The sequence below is a fragment of the Nannospalax galili genome, unplaced genomic scaffold (assembly GCF_000622305.1).
Source record: "Nannospalax galili isolate Female #2095 unplaced genomic scaffold, S.galili_v1.0 scaffold1871, whole genome shotgun sequence".
Classification (NCBI taxonomy): Eukaryota; Metazoa; Chordata; class Mammalia; order Rodentia; family Spalacidae; genus Nannospalax; species Nannospalax galili.
In genome coordinates this window covers 111,602-125,965 of record NW_008330293.1, presented here as the reverse complement: position 1 = coordinate 125,965, position 14,364 = coordinate 111,602, and the positions used below count along the sequence as shown (strand labels likewise).

Below are 14,364 nucleotides of genomic sequence, written 5' to 3'. Positions count from 1 at the left end.
TGTTGGAGGTCTGATTAGAACCAGCTACCTTCTAGTCACACGGTAAACTGGCCAGTTTCTAGTACTGACAAACAAAAGCTATGGACACTTTGGCAAAGTAGGGGCTAAACAAACAATTCTGGACTGAAAGTCTCAACAAGACCACCCAAATCCCCAAACCACGCTCTAAGCCAGTAGCTTCCTCTACTTCACCTTCCGTGATCTTTTCTGTTTTTACTGTTTTTATGGTGTCAGGATCAACATGATGCCTTGTGCGTGGCACACTCTACCACTGAATGAGAGTCCCAGTCCTTAGTTTTTGAAGACAGGACATTACATAACTCAGCCCAGCCTGGAACTCTTGAATTTCCTGCCTTTGCCTCCAGAGTGTTCGGATTGTAGGCATGGGCCAAAATGCCTTAAAAAATAAAAAAACAAACTTCTCAAGGAACAAGTCATTTGGCCCCTACACATGTTGAAGAAAACATTATACTTTTACTCTCCAGAGCTCTAAAAGCTTTTTTTAAAAAAACTTATTTTTAAAGAAAAATAAATATACTTCATTCTGCCTGGTATATTCTCTATGCCAACTGTGTAAACTACATTTTCGTTCTTGCTGGAGCATATCCATCTACTAAGTCAGAAATTGGTGGGCATTTCCTGGTAACAGTGATGATTGACAGGTCACTGGCACGGGTCCTTCATCCCTTTGCAGTAACCTAATTTACCAGGGTCTAGATTTCAAGGGGTTTCTTCTGCCAGAGTACCATCACCTCTTTTGTTTTTTAACCCCAGCATAACATGCTTTAAAGATACACAGTAAGTTTACAGACGACCGGGGGGGAGGGGGGGCTACAGATGTAGCTCCACAGTGAAGCACTTGTCTAGCATATCAAGACCCTGGGCACAATCCCCAGCACTACAAAGTCTTCAAGGAAGAAAAAGAGGTGACTATAGATTTACACTGGAGACCACACTAAGCCTTTCATATTGAAATAGGTCAGAATACAGCATGCACACATGGATACTGTCCAAAGACTGCAGCAAAAACGTCTGCAATGTCTCTCCAAAATGTAAAATTAACTTCCTTAGAGAACGAGAGGAAGGTGGGTATCCTCTCCAGAGACACTTGGACCCGACTGTCTGCTGGTACAGCACTCACATTAAGCCACTGTGACTAACCTCAAAGCCCAAATGGTTGCCAAGCGATTTCTTCAACCACAGATAACTTCTGTTGTTGTTTTTTTTTTTTTTTTTGTACAAAATGTTAAGACAATAGGCCTTACAACACAGCCTGACCTAAGCACCAATTATCATAAATGCATATTGATAAAATAAGACTTCTTCTTGAAAAGACATTACTAACTTCCCTGGGCTATACACTGCTAAATAAATATTTGCTTTTTAAGATCTACAAAGGTTCTCCACGAGGCACAATTCACTGCTGGAGTTGGCTCATGCAATAGTTTTACAAGTAGGAACATATGTGTGGTTGAACACGGTATATATCATCATGAAGACTCTCAGGTGGAAGGTTACCAACAAAGATGTGTTAGAGCTTGGACGAATCTGGCTCTGCCCATCTGTGAAGGAAACTCACTGGCATCAAAACCTGAATTTCCATTTGGGGTTAATGTCCCCAGGCTGAGCTCACAGAATTTCATTTTGTCAGTGTGGACGTTCTCCCTGCAGTGCTCCCCGCCCGACCCCCAGGAATCAAGCCGTCTTTGTTTAAAATATTCTCAGCATGCTGATTTGGAGAGTGATTGACATGTTTTTTTTTTTTTTTACTGCCCATTTTGTTAAGTACGAAAGCATTTTTTGCTTATTTTTTCCTTTCTTTTTTTAGTCTCTGAAGTGTACAATGCTTATAAACATAAAAACAAAGTTTCTTCACCTCCTAACTGGTAATTAGGATAATTAGGTAATTATCTTTTAAATATGATTAAACTTTTCACAAGTCCTTATTTTTGCATATTTCTTTTTTTTAAAAAATATTTTATTATTTTTATTTTATGTGTATGAGTGTATTGCCTGCATGCATGTGAGTGTACCCGTGTTGTAAAATGCCATGGAGGGCTTCGGATTCCCCTGGAACTGGAGTTAAGGACAGTAAGTAGCCACCATGTGGGTACTGGGAATTGAACCCGAGTCCTCTGCAAGAGCAGTCAGTGCTCTTAATTGCTGAGCCATCTCTCCAGCCCCTCAAATGGATAACAAAAGTTGATTTTTTCGTTACCAAATGGAGACAAAGGGGACTAAATGACCCCATGGTAGATATACCAAATCAGCTCTGAGGGAGGCCCTGGCATCTACCCCCGAGAAAGCAGAAATCCATCAAAGCCTAGGGGTGTCCAAATGCTGGGGCAACAAATAGCACAGAACAAGTCTTTCTCAGATGAGAACCTAAATCTATGGTCTTCGTGTCTTTAATCTCCCCACCCACCCCCAAGTTTTGTTTCATTTTGGTTTCTGACTCAACACCTCTGTTGCCTAGTGTCTACAGTGTCCGTAAACTCTGGGTGCAGTGCCTCGGCCTCCTGCCCGTCTTCCCAAGCTGAGCCCATAGGGCTACGCCATCATGCTCAGCCCCCTGCCCCTTTGTAACAGGGTCTCATGTTGTCCAGACTGGGTCTCACACTGGCTACATAGTTGTGGATGACCTTGAACTTCTGATCTTCCCACCTCCACTTCTGGAGTTGCTGGGATTACAGGTATGTGCCACCACGTCCAGTTTTTGTGGTGCTGAGGATCAAGCCCAGGCTTCATGTATGCTACTCTACCAGCTGTGTCCCCAGTCCCCACAAAGTCTCAAGTTGGCATTTGGAGGCAGGGTTCTGTCTGAAAATAGGGTTCTGCACTTATGTAAATACATTCCTCTGTAGAAGCTCTGAATGTGATTCAGGGAAATCAGTAGCACAGAGGGGCACTAAGTAAGTAAAGGGGACAGAGCCTTCTTGTCTACGAACAGTTGGCAACAACGGGCCAAACTGTCTCCTTCAATAAAACTGCCAATGCTGAAAATGAAGATTAAATAGGTTAAAAAACATCAAAGAGCTGGTGGAGGCGACCTCAAACAGCAGTTACAAAGGTGGAAACTTAACAGAGGTGAGGACTACAGATGGCATCACAATGCTGCCGAGGACAGAGTCAGACATCTGGACTCGGCAGCCTGTCAACTGAACCTACCACCTGAAGGGCTGCGGGCTCCCGCTGGCCAGCTGCAGCCAGCGTTGCTTCAGGGCTGTCGCATTGGCAGCGAGACGAGCCAGGCAGCAATAGGCATGTGCTTTTTAAAGCCACTTTTCTCTGCAAAAGAGGGGTTACTTCTGGATAAGGCAAGAACACTGTGGTCACGACAGAAGCAGCCAGTCTCAGATCTGCTGAGCTCAGGGGAGGGGTCTCAGTCAGTCCTTCCCAGCTTTGCGATCAGCTCATCACAAATTTTTGTCAGTTCTTCAATTTCTTGATTCTGAAAAACAGATAATAGGATTATATAGGCCATCCTGTGTTCTGAGACAAAAGCTAGACCCCGCCTAGACACCCGAACTCAATCCTACATCAGAAGTCTCTGAAGAAAGGAAGGCCTCCTGTCTTCTCCCCAGCAGTGTGCTTGTGCTCAGAGTACTAAGCTTATACTGCACTGAGAGAGGTACCGTCGGCTCTCCTGGAGCTGGTGCATAAACCTTAGTTCCCAAACCTCCCTGCTCTCATGTGGGACACTTTCTAAAACACAAACACATGGGTCTCACTTAATCTACCAGCAGCTTCGGGGACTGGGATTCAAGTCTGACTATCTCAGGAAAAGTCTGAGTCAGGACCACCAGGCACCAGGCTCTAACTCAATGGATATCACCAACACGAATGCAGTACAGTAGAAACTGTACTGAGTTTGGCGATCACCAAGAAGGCCTCAGAGCAGCGACCCCCTCTGCTCATTCACAGTATATGTAATTCTTCGGAGACAAGTGTGACACAAATACCCAAAGGAAATGATTTGCAGAACTGAAAAGCATCTTGTGACTGAGGGATTAGGATCAGACATGCACCATAGAGCTCATCATTTCCTCTGAGAGGCGCCTACCAGTCTGGAATACCCTTCACCAGCCTCCATAACGCACTCCTAACTCAGCTTCCCAGCAGATGGACTTTGGACATGAGCCCTCTCCCTTCTCGGGCTGGATTTTGGATGAGGCTGCCTTCCCTGCCTCAGCACCTACCTCTCTGCTTCACTTGCATGTCTGACAGCAAGCAACCAGTCTTAGTCCTGTGACACTGTTCCTGCTCCTAACTTCTCAGGGTTAGTCACGGTGGTCTCTCATTCAGGGGCTGTCTGTGCATCATGGGATGCCTGGCAGCATTTCTGGCCTCTACCCACTAGAGTTACTAGTGTCCCTCAGTCATGACAGCCATTAGTCTCCAGACATTGCCTAATGGCCCCAGGAGGACAAAATTGCTCTAATTGAGAACTGATGATATACAGCAATGAAAGGGGAAGGGTTCGTGCACTGCACTAAAAACACACAGGGGGAATGAAAAGCAGCCTTGTGACCCTGACTAAGAAGTATTGGGTTCCCTGAACTTCAGTTAAAGCACAGCTTCCCCTCTGGACCCTGCCTGTGGATGACTCCCATACAGCATGTCTGTCTCATGAGTCAGTTCACAAAGGCTGTGGATCAGTGCCTCAGTAAAAAGGCCAGGTCACCTTCCTCCAGATCCATGATAAGCTAAGTAGACAGACATGTCACCAAGGAAGAGAGCAGCCATGTCTCCAGATGGACTAGAAGTGCCCTGCCATGACAGACAAACCCCATGTACCTTCTGCTGAAGGGCCCTTTCCAGGGACTCCACCTTCATCTGCTCTTTCCGGAGTCCAGCGTGGAGAGCCGCACTCTCTGCCTTTGCCTTTGCGCGAACCTGAGCAATCTCTTCACTGGCTCTGTTACGGTGGTTTTTGTTTGTAGGAAAGACAAAATGCACATGGTCAGCAGGCAAAGACGCAGGATACTAACTACTGACTTCCACGAAATACAGATTCATAAGGACTGACTCCATGATCAGAGGAAGGACAAGAGGCAGTGACTCACAAAATTAAACTTACATCAAACTGCTACGGAAATTCCTACAGCACATACCAATGGCAGGACCAAACTCCAGGACTGCAACAGCCTTTACAAGTTCTATTTCATGAGAAAGTGAAATCACCTGTTTTTATAACAATTAATTTGCAGTAAAGACTCTAGTAGAATGGTGGGCTGGCTCATCCATGATCGTATAATGGTGGAGTCGTTCTACAAATTTTGTTTTTCACTTAATAGTGTACAAAGGTCATTACACATTAAACTACATACATCAACCTCTTTTATTAGACTGCAGAGCTAGAACACTTCTTAACTGATGGGTATTTATCATATACACTGGTTGACACTTTTTCCCATTGTGAATAGCATTGCACTAAACACAATCAAGATACTGATGTCTGTTAATCACAACCCTCAAAGAAGTGCCTTTGCTGAGATGCCAGCTGATTAACATCCAGTTAACTGATGAAAAGATGCTAAAATCTTACCAGCAGTAAAAGACATGCAAACTAAAATGATAAGCTTTTTTACATGGTGTATGTTGGGGATTTAACACAGGGTTCTGTGCACAGTAAGCAGGTACTCTTTCACTGAGTACTCTTGCAGACCCAAAACAATGAAATTTAAAAATCTGTCAGATTGGCAAAAATGAACCAGAATGGTTCTGTTCTGTGTTGACCAAGAATACAAGGGAAAGGCAGGATCACACGGTGACAGGAGAGATGGAAACCACCATTGTCTCCATGTGGGGCTTAAGTGTGGTGACCAGGACAATTTAAAATACACACATTTATGGCTCAGTAATTCCACTTTTAGTTAACTATCCACAGAAATACTCTGTTCTTTGTGTGACACTCTTCTTAATGAAAAAGAAAAATGCAAAGAAATATCACAGCCCTACAATCTACTAAAAGAATTAGACTGAGCTACATGCTGTGGCATGACTTTGATAGGCTACTAAGTAAAAAAGGAAATGTGGAATTAGGATTGATATATACTTCTTAAAAGTCCCAAATCATTCAGGGTAGTATTATATAAAGGCAAAAGAAAAGACAAGGGGCTGGAGAGATGGCTCAGTGGTTAAGAACACTGGCTGCTCTTGCAGAGGACCTGGTTCAGTTCCCAGCACCCACATGGGGGCTAACAACGATCTGTAACTGCAGTTCCAGGGGATCTGACACCTTCTTCTGACCTCCGTGGCACTGTACATGAGTGAGCTTACACACATGCAGGCAACACACTCATACGCATAAAATAATAAATAAAATATATTAAAAAAAGAAAAGACAAGGACATGTAACCAATCTCTACTAAGAGGACACACAAGGGTAGAAGGGAGAGAAACACATGCCTACAGACGGGAAAACACATCACAAGATGCACACACTGTGTTACTTTCAGTTAAAAAACTAAGGTGGGAGCCAGGCATGATGGCACACACCTTTAATCTCAGCACCTGGGGGCAGAAACAAGTGGATATCTGTGAGCTCAAGGCTACTCTGGTCTACATAGCAAGTTCTAGATCAACAAGTGCTACACAGTAAGATCCTGTTTCAAAAAAAAAAGGAAGAGAAGGAGGAGGAGGAGACAAGGAAGAGGAAGAGGAGGAGGAGAAGGAGGAAGAGGAAGAAGAGGAGGAAGAGGAGGAGGAAGAGGAGGAAGACAAGGAGGAAGAGGAGGAGGAAGAAGAGGAGGAAGAAGAGGAGGAAGAGGAGGAGGAAGAGGAGGAGGAGGAGGAGAGGACAAGGCGGTGGCCGCCACTCCTGGAGTAAATTTTCTAAAACGTATCACTGGACTTATGGATTGAAAAACATCAAGCCATTAAAGCACCAGAAGGAAAACCTGAGGGATATTTCCACCTAGAACAGGGAAGCTTTTTATTGCTGTGACAGAAGATGCAAAGGCTACAAAATGAGTAAATGATACTTTACTGCACTGAATTCCTTTTCTGAGCTGGGCATAATGGCATATGCCTGCAAATTCAGCACTCGGGGGCCAAGGCAAGTTAAAGCAAGTTCAAAGTCAGCCTGGGCTATACAGCAAGACTCTAACTCAAAACACAGAAACAAAACATATTTCTATGTATCAAAACCACTGTAAGGCTGGGGATAAAGGCCTGTGGTAGAACTCTTGCCTAGCAGTGTGGAAGGTGGGTTCAATCCCCAGCACTGCAAAGCAAACAAGACACACATACACACACACACACACACACACACACACACACACACAACCGCGTGCACGCCCTTCATAAACAGGGACAAGATAAATTTTAGTCACAATTCATAGTGAAAAGGGCTAGTGTCCTACTATATGAAACACATAAAGTTACAAGAGGCAAAGTGCAAAGAACAGTCAAACATAGTCAGGTAAGTGTTTAAGTAGATAACTGATGAACTACATTTAATTTTACTAAGAAAAATGCAAATGAAAACTACCTTGAATAAAAGAAATGCTCCTTGCCAAAACTCAGAAAAACTTACACTGAAACCATTTCCCCTTCTACATTCAAAGATAACGTAAAGTCAGCCGGTTGGCGAGCCTGTAGGGAAACATGCGCTCGGACTTTGGATCAGGTGTACGCTGATTAAGTATAATGGTGTCAATTCGACAACATTCACCATAAGTACAAATCCATGTACTTTTTGGCCTCCAAATTCCTCTCCTTTTATGAGAAGGGTAAGTCACAGGATGCACACAAAGGATAACCCACAGCAGTACTCACTACAGCACCTTCTGTAAGCAAAGATTTTCAGTAGCCATAATGACCAGCAGGAGCTGGCTGCTCAAATGAACACCTCTGACAAATGCCAGGAGGATGCTCCCTGTGGACGTGGGAGGATTCCCAAAGAAATGCCAGGAGGATGTTCCCTGTGGACATGGGAGGATTCCCAAAGAAATGCCAGGAGGCTGCTCCCTGTGGACATGGGAAGAGTCCCAAAATCATACTGTTATGCCAAAAAAATTAAAACGAAGGGGGAAGCATGTGTGGATAAGGAAACATACAGACTAACACTGATCACCTAGGGGTAAAAAAGGGAAACGGGGAATGGTGAAAGGGGCATGTGCTGGATGGCACTGGCTGGCGACCTGGCACACAGGGCATGGGGACCTTCACTTGGGGACTCTCCTCTATACACTGGCCTGTGTCCACATCTGTGAGGCATTTTCTTGATTGTTGAGCGATGTGGAAGGCCCAGCTCACGGTGAGTGGTGCCACCCCTGGGGACGTGGTCCTGGGTCGCATAAGAAAGCAGGCTGAGCACAGGCTGGAGGGGCAGCCAGTGAGCAGCGTTCCTCCATGGTCTGTGCTCCAGCTCCTGTCTCCAGTTCCCTCACTGATGGACTGTCACTTGGAAGAGTAAGGCGACAGTAAACCCTTTTCTCCCCAAGCTGGTTTTAGTCGGAGTGCTTCATCACAGTCATAGAGGAGCAAACCAGGACAGGACAGGGGTAAGAGGGACATACTATGTACATCGGTGGCTTTTTGTACTTTTTAATGTTTTAATCAGACAAAGAACATGATGGAAAAAATGAAATAAAATACACACAAACACAAACTTGGAAGTTGTAACAGTAAGTTTTTGTTTTACAAGCAGAAATACAAACAGCAAAAGGTACAGGTATGTATTGCTTTAAAAAAATATATATATTATTTATTATTTTTATTTTATGTGTATGTGTGTATTACCTACATGCATATAAGTGCTGTTGGATCCCCTGGAACTGGAGTTACGGTAAGTTGTTAGCTGCCATGTGGGTGCTGGGATTCGAACCTGGGTCTTCTGCAAGAACAGTCAGTGTTCTTAACCGCTGAGCCATCTCTCCAGCCCCAGGTATGTATTACTTTTTAGATTAAAAAAATAAAGCTTCTGGGGATGGAGAGATGGCTCAGCAGTTAAGAGCAATGACTGCTCTTGCAAAAGGACCCAGTTTCAGTTCTCAGCACCCACATGGTAGCTAACAGCTGTCTGTAACTCCAGTTCCAGGAGATCCAACACCCTCTTCTGGCCTCTGTGGCACTGCAGGCATGTGATACATATACATACATGTAGATAAAATGCCCATACACAAAAAATAAAAATAAATAAATCCCCCAAATTAATTAATTAAAGCTTCTGTCTCTCACCCCCGACCAGCATCATGACAAGTGAAATTCAAATGCGTGAGCTCTTACTTGTCCAGCTTTTCCTCTGCATGAGTTTTCAGGGCCTGGTATCGCTGCTCTTCTTGTTTAACTCTGGCTAAATAATCCTGGGCACATTTTTTCAAGGCTTCTTCATTCTATTTCAACGGGAAAATTAAAAACAGATATGTATTTTTCTTACACCATGTATCAGAAGTTTCATTTTGTAATGGGAAAGCCCAATTAATTGAGATGTATGTGATTTATAATACATGGTAACTTGAACAGGTACATGCAATTCTCACTGAAGAGATTTTACATAATTTCTTCCTGTCCCAATCTGCAACATCACACAGAGTTTAGTTTTCCAATACAACTTCTTTCTTAATGCCCACATCAGATAAACTAGCCGGTCACATCTTTATGTGTTGATTTTTGTATTTTTGGTTTTCTAAGACAAGGCTTCACTACTTAGCCCAAACTGGCCTTGAATTCTGCAATCCTCCTGTCCTGGGCTTTTCAGTGTTAGGCGTACAGGCCTATACTATCATTTTAATTTTAACATAAAAACAAAGAATTTCAAGGGCTAGGCATGTAGCTCAGTGACAGAGCAGTTGCTTAGCACATACAAGGTCCTGCACTAGACCCACCAAAAAAAAAAAAATTCCGTAAGTATCTTATTGATAGCATACAACTAAATGATTACATTTTGTTTCTTTTATAACACATACACAGCCTGGATTTTTTTCAGTGAACTAAGATCATATCTACCTTTACTAACATCAAAAAGGTGAATAATGAAAAAGAACATTTCTATAATTCTCCTACAGTCTGAGGGCTCCCGTTCCTGTACTCTAACCCATACTCTGGTCGTGTCTGGGGTTCACGGGCTTTATCAAGTAAAGGAATACCCAAGGCACACCACCCCACAAGCCAGCTGCTGGAACAACTTCCAGAAAAAAATAATTAATTAATTAAATGAATAAAAATAAATAAATAAATAAATGGATGGAAAACCAGCTCCACTGGAATGGAAAGTCAACACGACCCACCATGCCAAGTCTTACAAAAAAGGCTACAGAGCACTCTGACACTGGTGGTTGGGCTGTTGCCAAGAAAGCACATCAGCAGGCAGGAGACGGAGCCACGAAGGACGCGCTACCTTCTTGAAACCCTCCAGTACACCTTTCAGGTTTTCATATCTCCTGAAGAGATCAGAAAGGGACCTTTCCACGGAGTTCAGGTCAGCCAGGGCCTGCTCCTTCTCCATGGTCAGCTGCTGGAAGCTCTTCTGAGAAGTCCTATTTGTCCTCTGCTCGTCTTCTAGGAATCACAAGTCAAAAGGAGCAGCTTATTTAGTAAGCAGAGCTAATCACTACACTCAGTGAGCCAAGGAGTGTTCTTGGTGGTGGAGGCCCAACCTGGGTGCAAAAAATTCCCACCTTCAAGGACTTACAATCTATTGAGAGGACACATACAGTGACAAGAGACAGGGATCTAAGTGGGGTGAGAGAGGGGCCAAAGGTCAGACTTGGTGTTCAAAAAGTGGCCTCTCCAGAGAAGCAAAGGAAGCAGAGACTCAGGGAGAGCTGAGAGGAGCACTGCAGCTCTGGAGAATACTTGGCATAGCGCAGGCAGACCTGGCCAAGGCCAGGCCAGAAGGCTGTTGGCGATGAGGGCACTGTAAAGTATCTTTTCGGTACTTAAATTCTGGAAGATCAGAACTGATTTGATTTAAGGAGTCAATCTTTAGACTAGTGACAAAAAGAACCTCTAAGTTTCAGGGGCATCAGTCGTGTTACTTTGTAAATTCAGCAATGGGTCTGATGGAGGGAAATCAGAACCTGCAGTGAAGTAACATACTATATCAAAACAAATGACTCCCAAGCATGGTGGTACATGCCTAGAAGGACATAATAATCCAAGGGGAGGTCATGGATTCAGAGACTGGGGGTGGGCATGGTGGGACTTGGAGGAGAATGACAATGGGCTGGGAGTGATGTAAATACAGCTCTCATGTATGAAATTCTCCCAAAAAAATTTTTAATTGCGCGGGCTCGCGCGCGCGGGACTTGGAGGAGAATGACAATGGGCTGGGAGTGATGTAAATACAGCTCTCATGTATGAAATTCTCCCAAAAAAATTTTTAATTGCGCGGGCTCGCGCGCAGAGAGAGAGAGAGAGAGAGAGAGAGAGAGAGAGAGGAAGGAAGGAAGGAAAGCTAGAACAGAAAGATGAGCACTGAAAGTTCTCAGCAGACTTCATGGATGTCAGTGGCAAGCAGTGGCCACTGGAGGCTGGGAAAGGTCGTGGGCTGGGGCAGACAGAAGAAGGCTGGAAAATGAGCCCCAGAATGCACTCTACAGCAAAGCCAGGTGACTCCCACTTACCAGAATTATGGATTTATAAAGAACTAGAAAGAACACAGGAATTTGAACATTACCAGAACAAAGAAATGACCAATGTCTTTTTGTTTTGTTTTGTTTGTTTTGAGACATGATCTCACTATGTGACCCTGGCTGACCTAGGACTCACTATGTCAAGCAGGCTGGTCTCAGACTCACAAAAATCCACCTGCCTCTGCCCGAGTGCTGGGCCTAAAGGTGAGCAGCCAGCTTGAAATGCTGAGGAGGCAGAAATGCTAAGTATATTGACTTGATGACTGCCCCTTGTCTTCATGTATGATTTACCACACTGTTCCCCACAGTATGTACAATTACCATGTGTCACTTTAAAAACCAAAGAGAGTAAGACCCCAGAGAGCTAGCTAGCCCCTTCAGCCGTAATGTCATGATGTGGGAAGGCACCAAGAGGAACAGTTCCTTCCACACAGACCTGCCAGAGCTTTGACCTAGGCCTCCCCAGATTCCCAAACTGTAAAGAAACAAATGTTTGTTGTCTATAGACCACTAATCTATTGTTTATTGTCATGGTAACCTGAACAGACTAAGACAGGCTTAATGGCTCATGCTTAAAAAGAAGCCTTTTTCCTTACCAATCATTTGAGCAATGGTCTTTTCATATTCAGCCACAATTTTCCTAAATTAGAAAAAATAGTTTGTTATCAGAGAATACTTTTAAACAATAGAAGCCAGAGAAATATTGTCCCAAGCAAATTCATTAACATATGATAACACATTTATATAAATCATTTATTTTTTTACTAAAGTTCAGAAAGATTTTATATATATATTTGGTCTTTTTTTGAGACAGAGTCTTTCCCTGAAGCTCCAGCTGGACTGGAACTCATTATGCAGACCAGACCGGCCTTGATCTCACAGAGCTCTGTCTGCCTCTGCCTCCCAAGTGCTAGGATTAAAGGCCTGAGCCGCCATATCCGGTCTAAAGATTTATATTCTTGATGCAAAGAAAAGAGAGAAGAAAAAACAAAGGAAAGAAAAATAAGGTTTATGTCTTTTGTGGTGTTTTTGTTTTATGGTGCTAGAAACTAAGCTCAGGTCACACACAAGCTAAACATGAGTGTACTAACCTCTGAGCTACATCCAAAGATTTTTACAGTTTTATATTTAAGAAGCTGTCCTGATTAATCCCTAATTGTTAATTTGACACAATTTAGAGTCACCCAGGAAGATGGAACCTCAACTGAGGAATTTCCCAGATCAGACTGGTCCCTGGCCATGTTTGTGAGAGACTGAGGTTGATGATCAAGAGGCTATATAAGAAAGCTAGCAGAAATCAGGGCGTGGTGGCACATGCCTCTAATCCAAGCACTCAGGAGGCAGAAGCAGGAGGATCTCTCTGGGAGATGGGGGCCAGCTTGGTCTCCACGGTACGTTCCAGGCCAGCTGGGGCTACAGGGGAACCCTGTCTCAAAAAGAGAGGGAAAAAAAAAAAAAGAAATCTATTAACTTTGTGTTCTGTTACTATGCTTTTTATAATGCACTTGGTACTTATGTATTATAAAGACACCTCCATCACTGACTATATTAATCTTCTTTCTCTGTATTCCAAATGGATATTTTCATACAGATTTTTGTTGATTCTTTAAAATGACAAGAATTGTGTGAATTCTGTTTACATGTGATAGTCTAAATAGTCCAAAAAAGCTGTAGCATTTGAATAAATAACTAGTCAGCACTAATGCATGCGATGACATTCTTATCTCAAAGTGCTGTGCAAAAAGCAAAAAGCCCTCAAGCTCCCAGTGGTTTTCTAACTGGAAACAGTCCTGCGTTAAACCGACAGCGCACAAAGGCACCCAGAGCCCTGACGCCCGCTAACCTCATCTCCAGGACTTCCTGGCGGGTCTCCTCATATTTTTTCCTCCATTCATTTGCTTCAGTCTCTTTGGTGATTATCTAGATTGCAAGAGAGCTTGATTTTACTAATCGATCTATTACAGTTTGAATTTATGATTAGAAACAGAAAATAACACATGACCAAGTTGGACTCAAGACACTGAGCATTTAGGAAGGTAGTACCTCAACAATTGTACATAACACTCCCAAACATTTCAAAAAGCGCCCTCTCATCCAACTAGGATCATGGAATATAGCTATCATCAGGGTAAGGGTGAACACAACTGCTCCCTAACATATAAACAGTTACAATTCCTTTGGTTTGGTTTTAATTTCTGGTTTATTTTGAGACAGAATCTTACCATGTGCCACCCTTAGACTTGGGATTCTTCTGCCCCAGCCTCTCAAGTGCCAGGATTTGCAGGCACATACCATCACACTCAACAGCACTTTTTTTTTTTTTGTCTTTTTGACAAAACCCAGCTGGCTATATAAACCAGGCTGGCCTAGATCTCACAGAGCTCCGCCTGCCTCTGCGTCCTGAGTGAAGAGGTGAGAACAAGAAAGTTTTTACCTCTTCTCTTATCAAGGTGAGCACAGCAATCTTATCGGCTTCGCTAAGGCAAATCCCATCCAGGGGGCTCTCACCACCACAGGCCACAGACACAGGGGCTTTTTCTGAAGAGGGCTCCAACAGTCCCTGTGGGAAAGGGGTTGCATTTAATATAGTTAATCTTCAGCTACTTTACCCCAAAATTCCTCTACAATTTCCTCATTACAAAATCTATCAGACCCTTTAAAAATCTCTTTTCAGAAGAAACAGCAGGAGGGTGACTTTAAATAAGCAACCTAGTTACAATACTATAAAGAAAAATGGTTCCAATGAGTACCACAGTAGTCTTGGGTTTGTGGAACAGATAAC

General features: G+C 43.4%; 1 protein-coding gene across 5 annotated transcripts in view; it reads right to left on the bottom strand.

Annotated features, from left to right (window-relative positions):
* Nucleotides 1–1,216: 1,216 nt before the first annotated feature.
* The window catches only part of Tacc1 (transforming acidic coiled-coil containing protein 1), a 92,187-nt gene continuing 79,039 nt past the window's right edge, over nt 1,217–14,364 (bottom strand). For all 5 annotated transcript variants that reach the window (XM_029568542.1, XM_008843295.3, XM_017800710.2 and 2 more), the window contains 7 exons: nt 14,017–14,142; nt 13,426–13,502; nt 12,179–12,222; nt 10,346–10,506; nt 9,235–9,341; nt 4,798–4,918; nt 1,217–3,451 (listed from right to left, as the gene is read on the bottom strand). In XM_029568542.1, the coding sequence (XP_029424402.1) occupies nt 3,383–3,451; nt 4,798–4,918; nt 9,235–9,341; nt 10,346–10,506; nt 12,179–12,222; nt 13,426–13,502; nt 14,017–14,142 (705 nt within the window). In that variant the 3' untranslated portion in view covers nt 1,217–3,382. The remainder of the gene's footprint in view (nt 3,452–4,797; nt 4,919–9,234; nt 9,342–10,345; nt 10,507–12,178; nt 12,223–13,425; nt 13,503–14,016; nt 14,143–14,364) is intronic.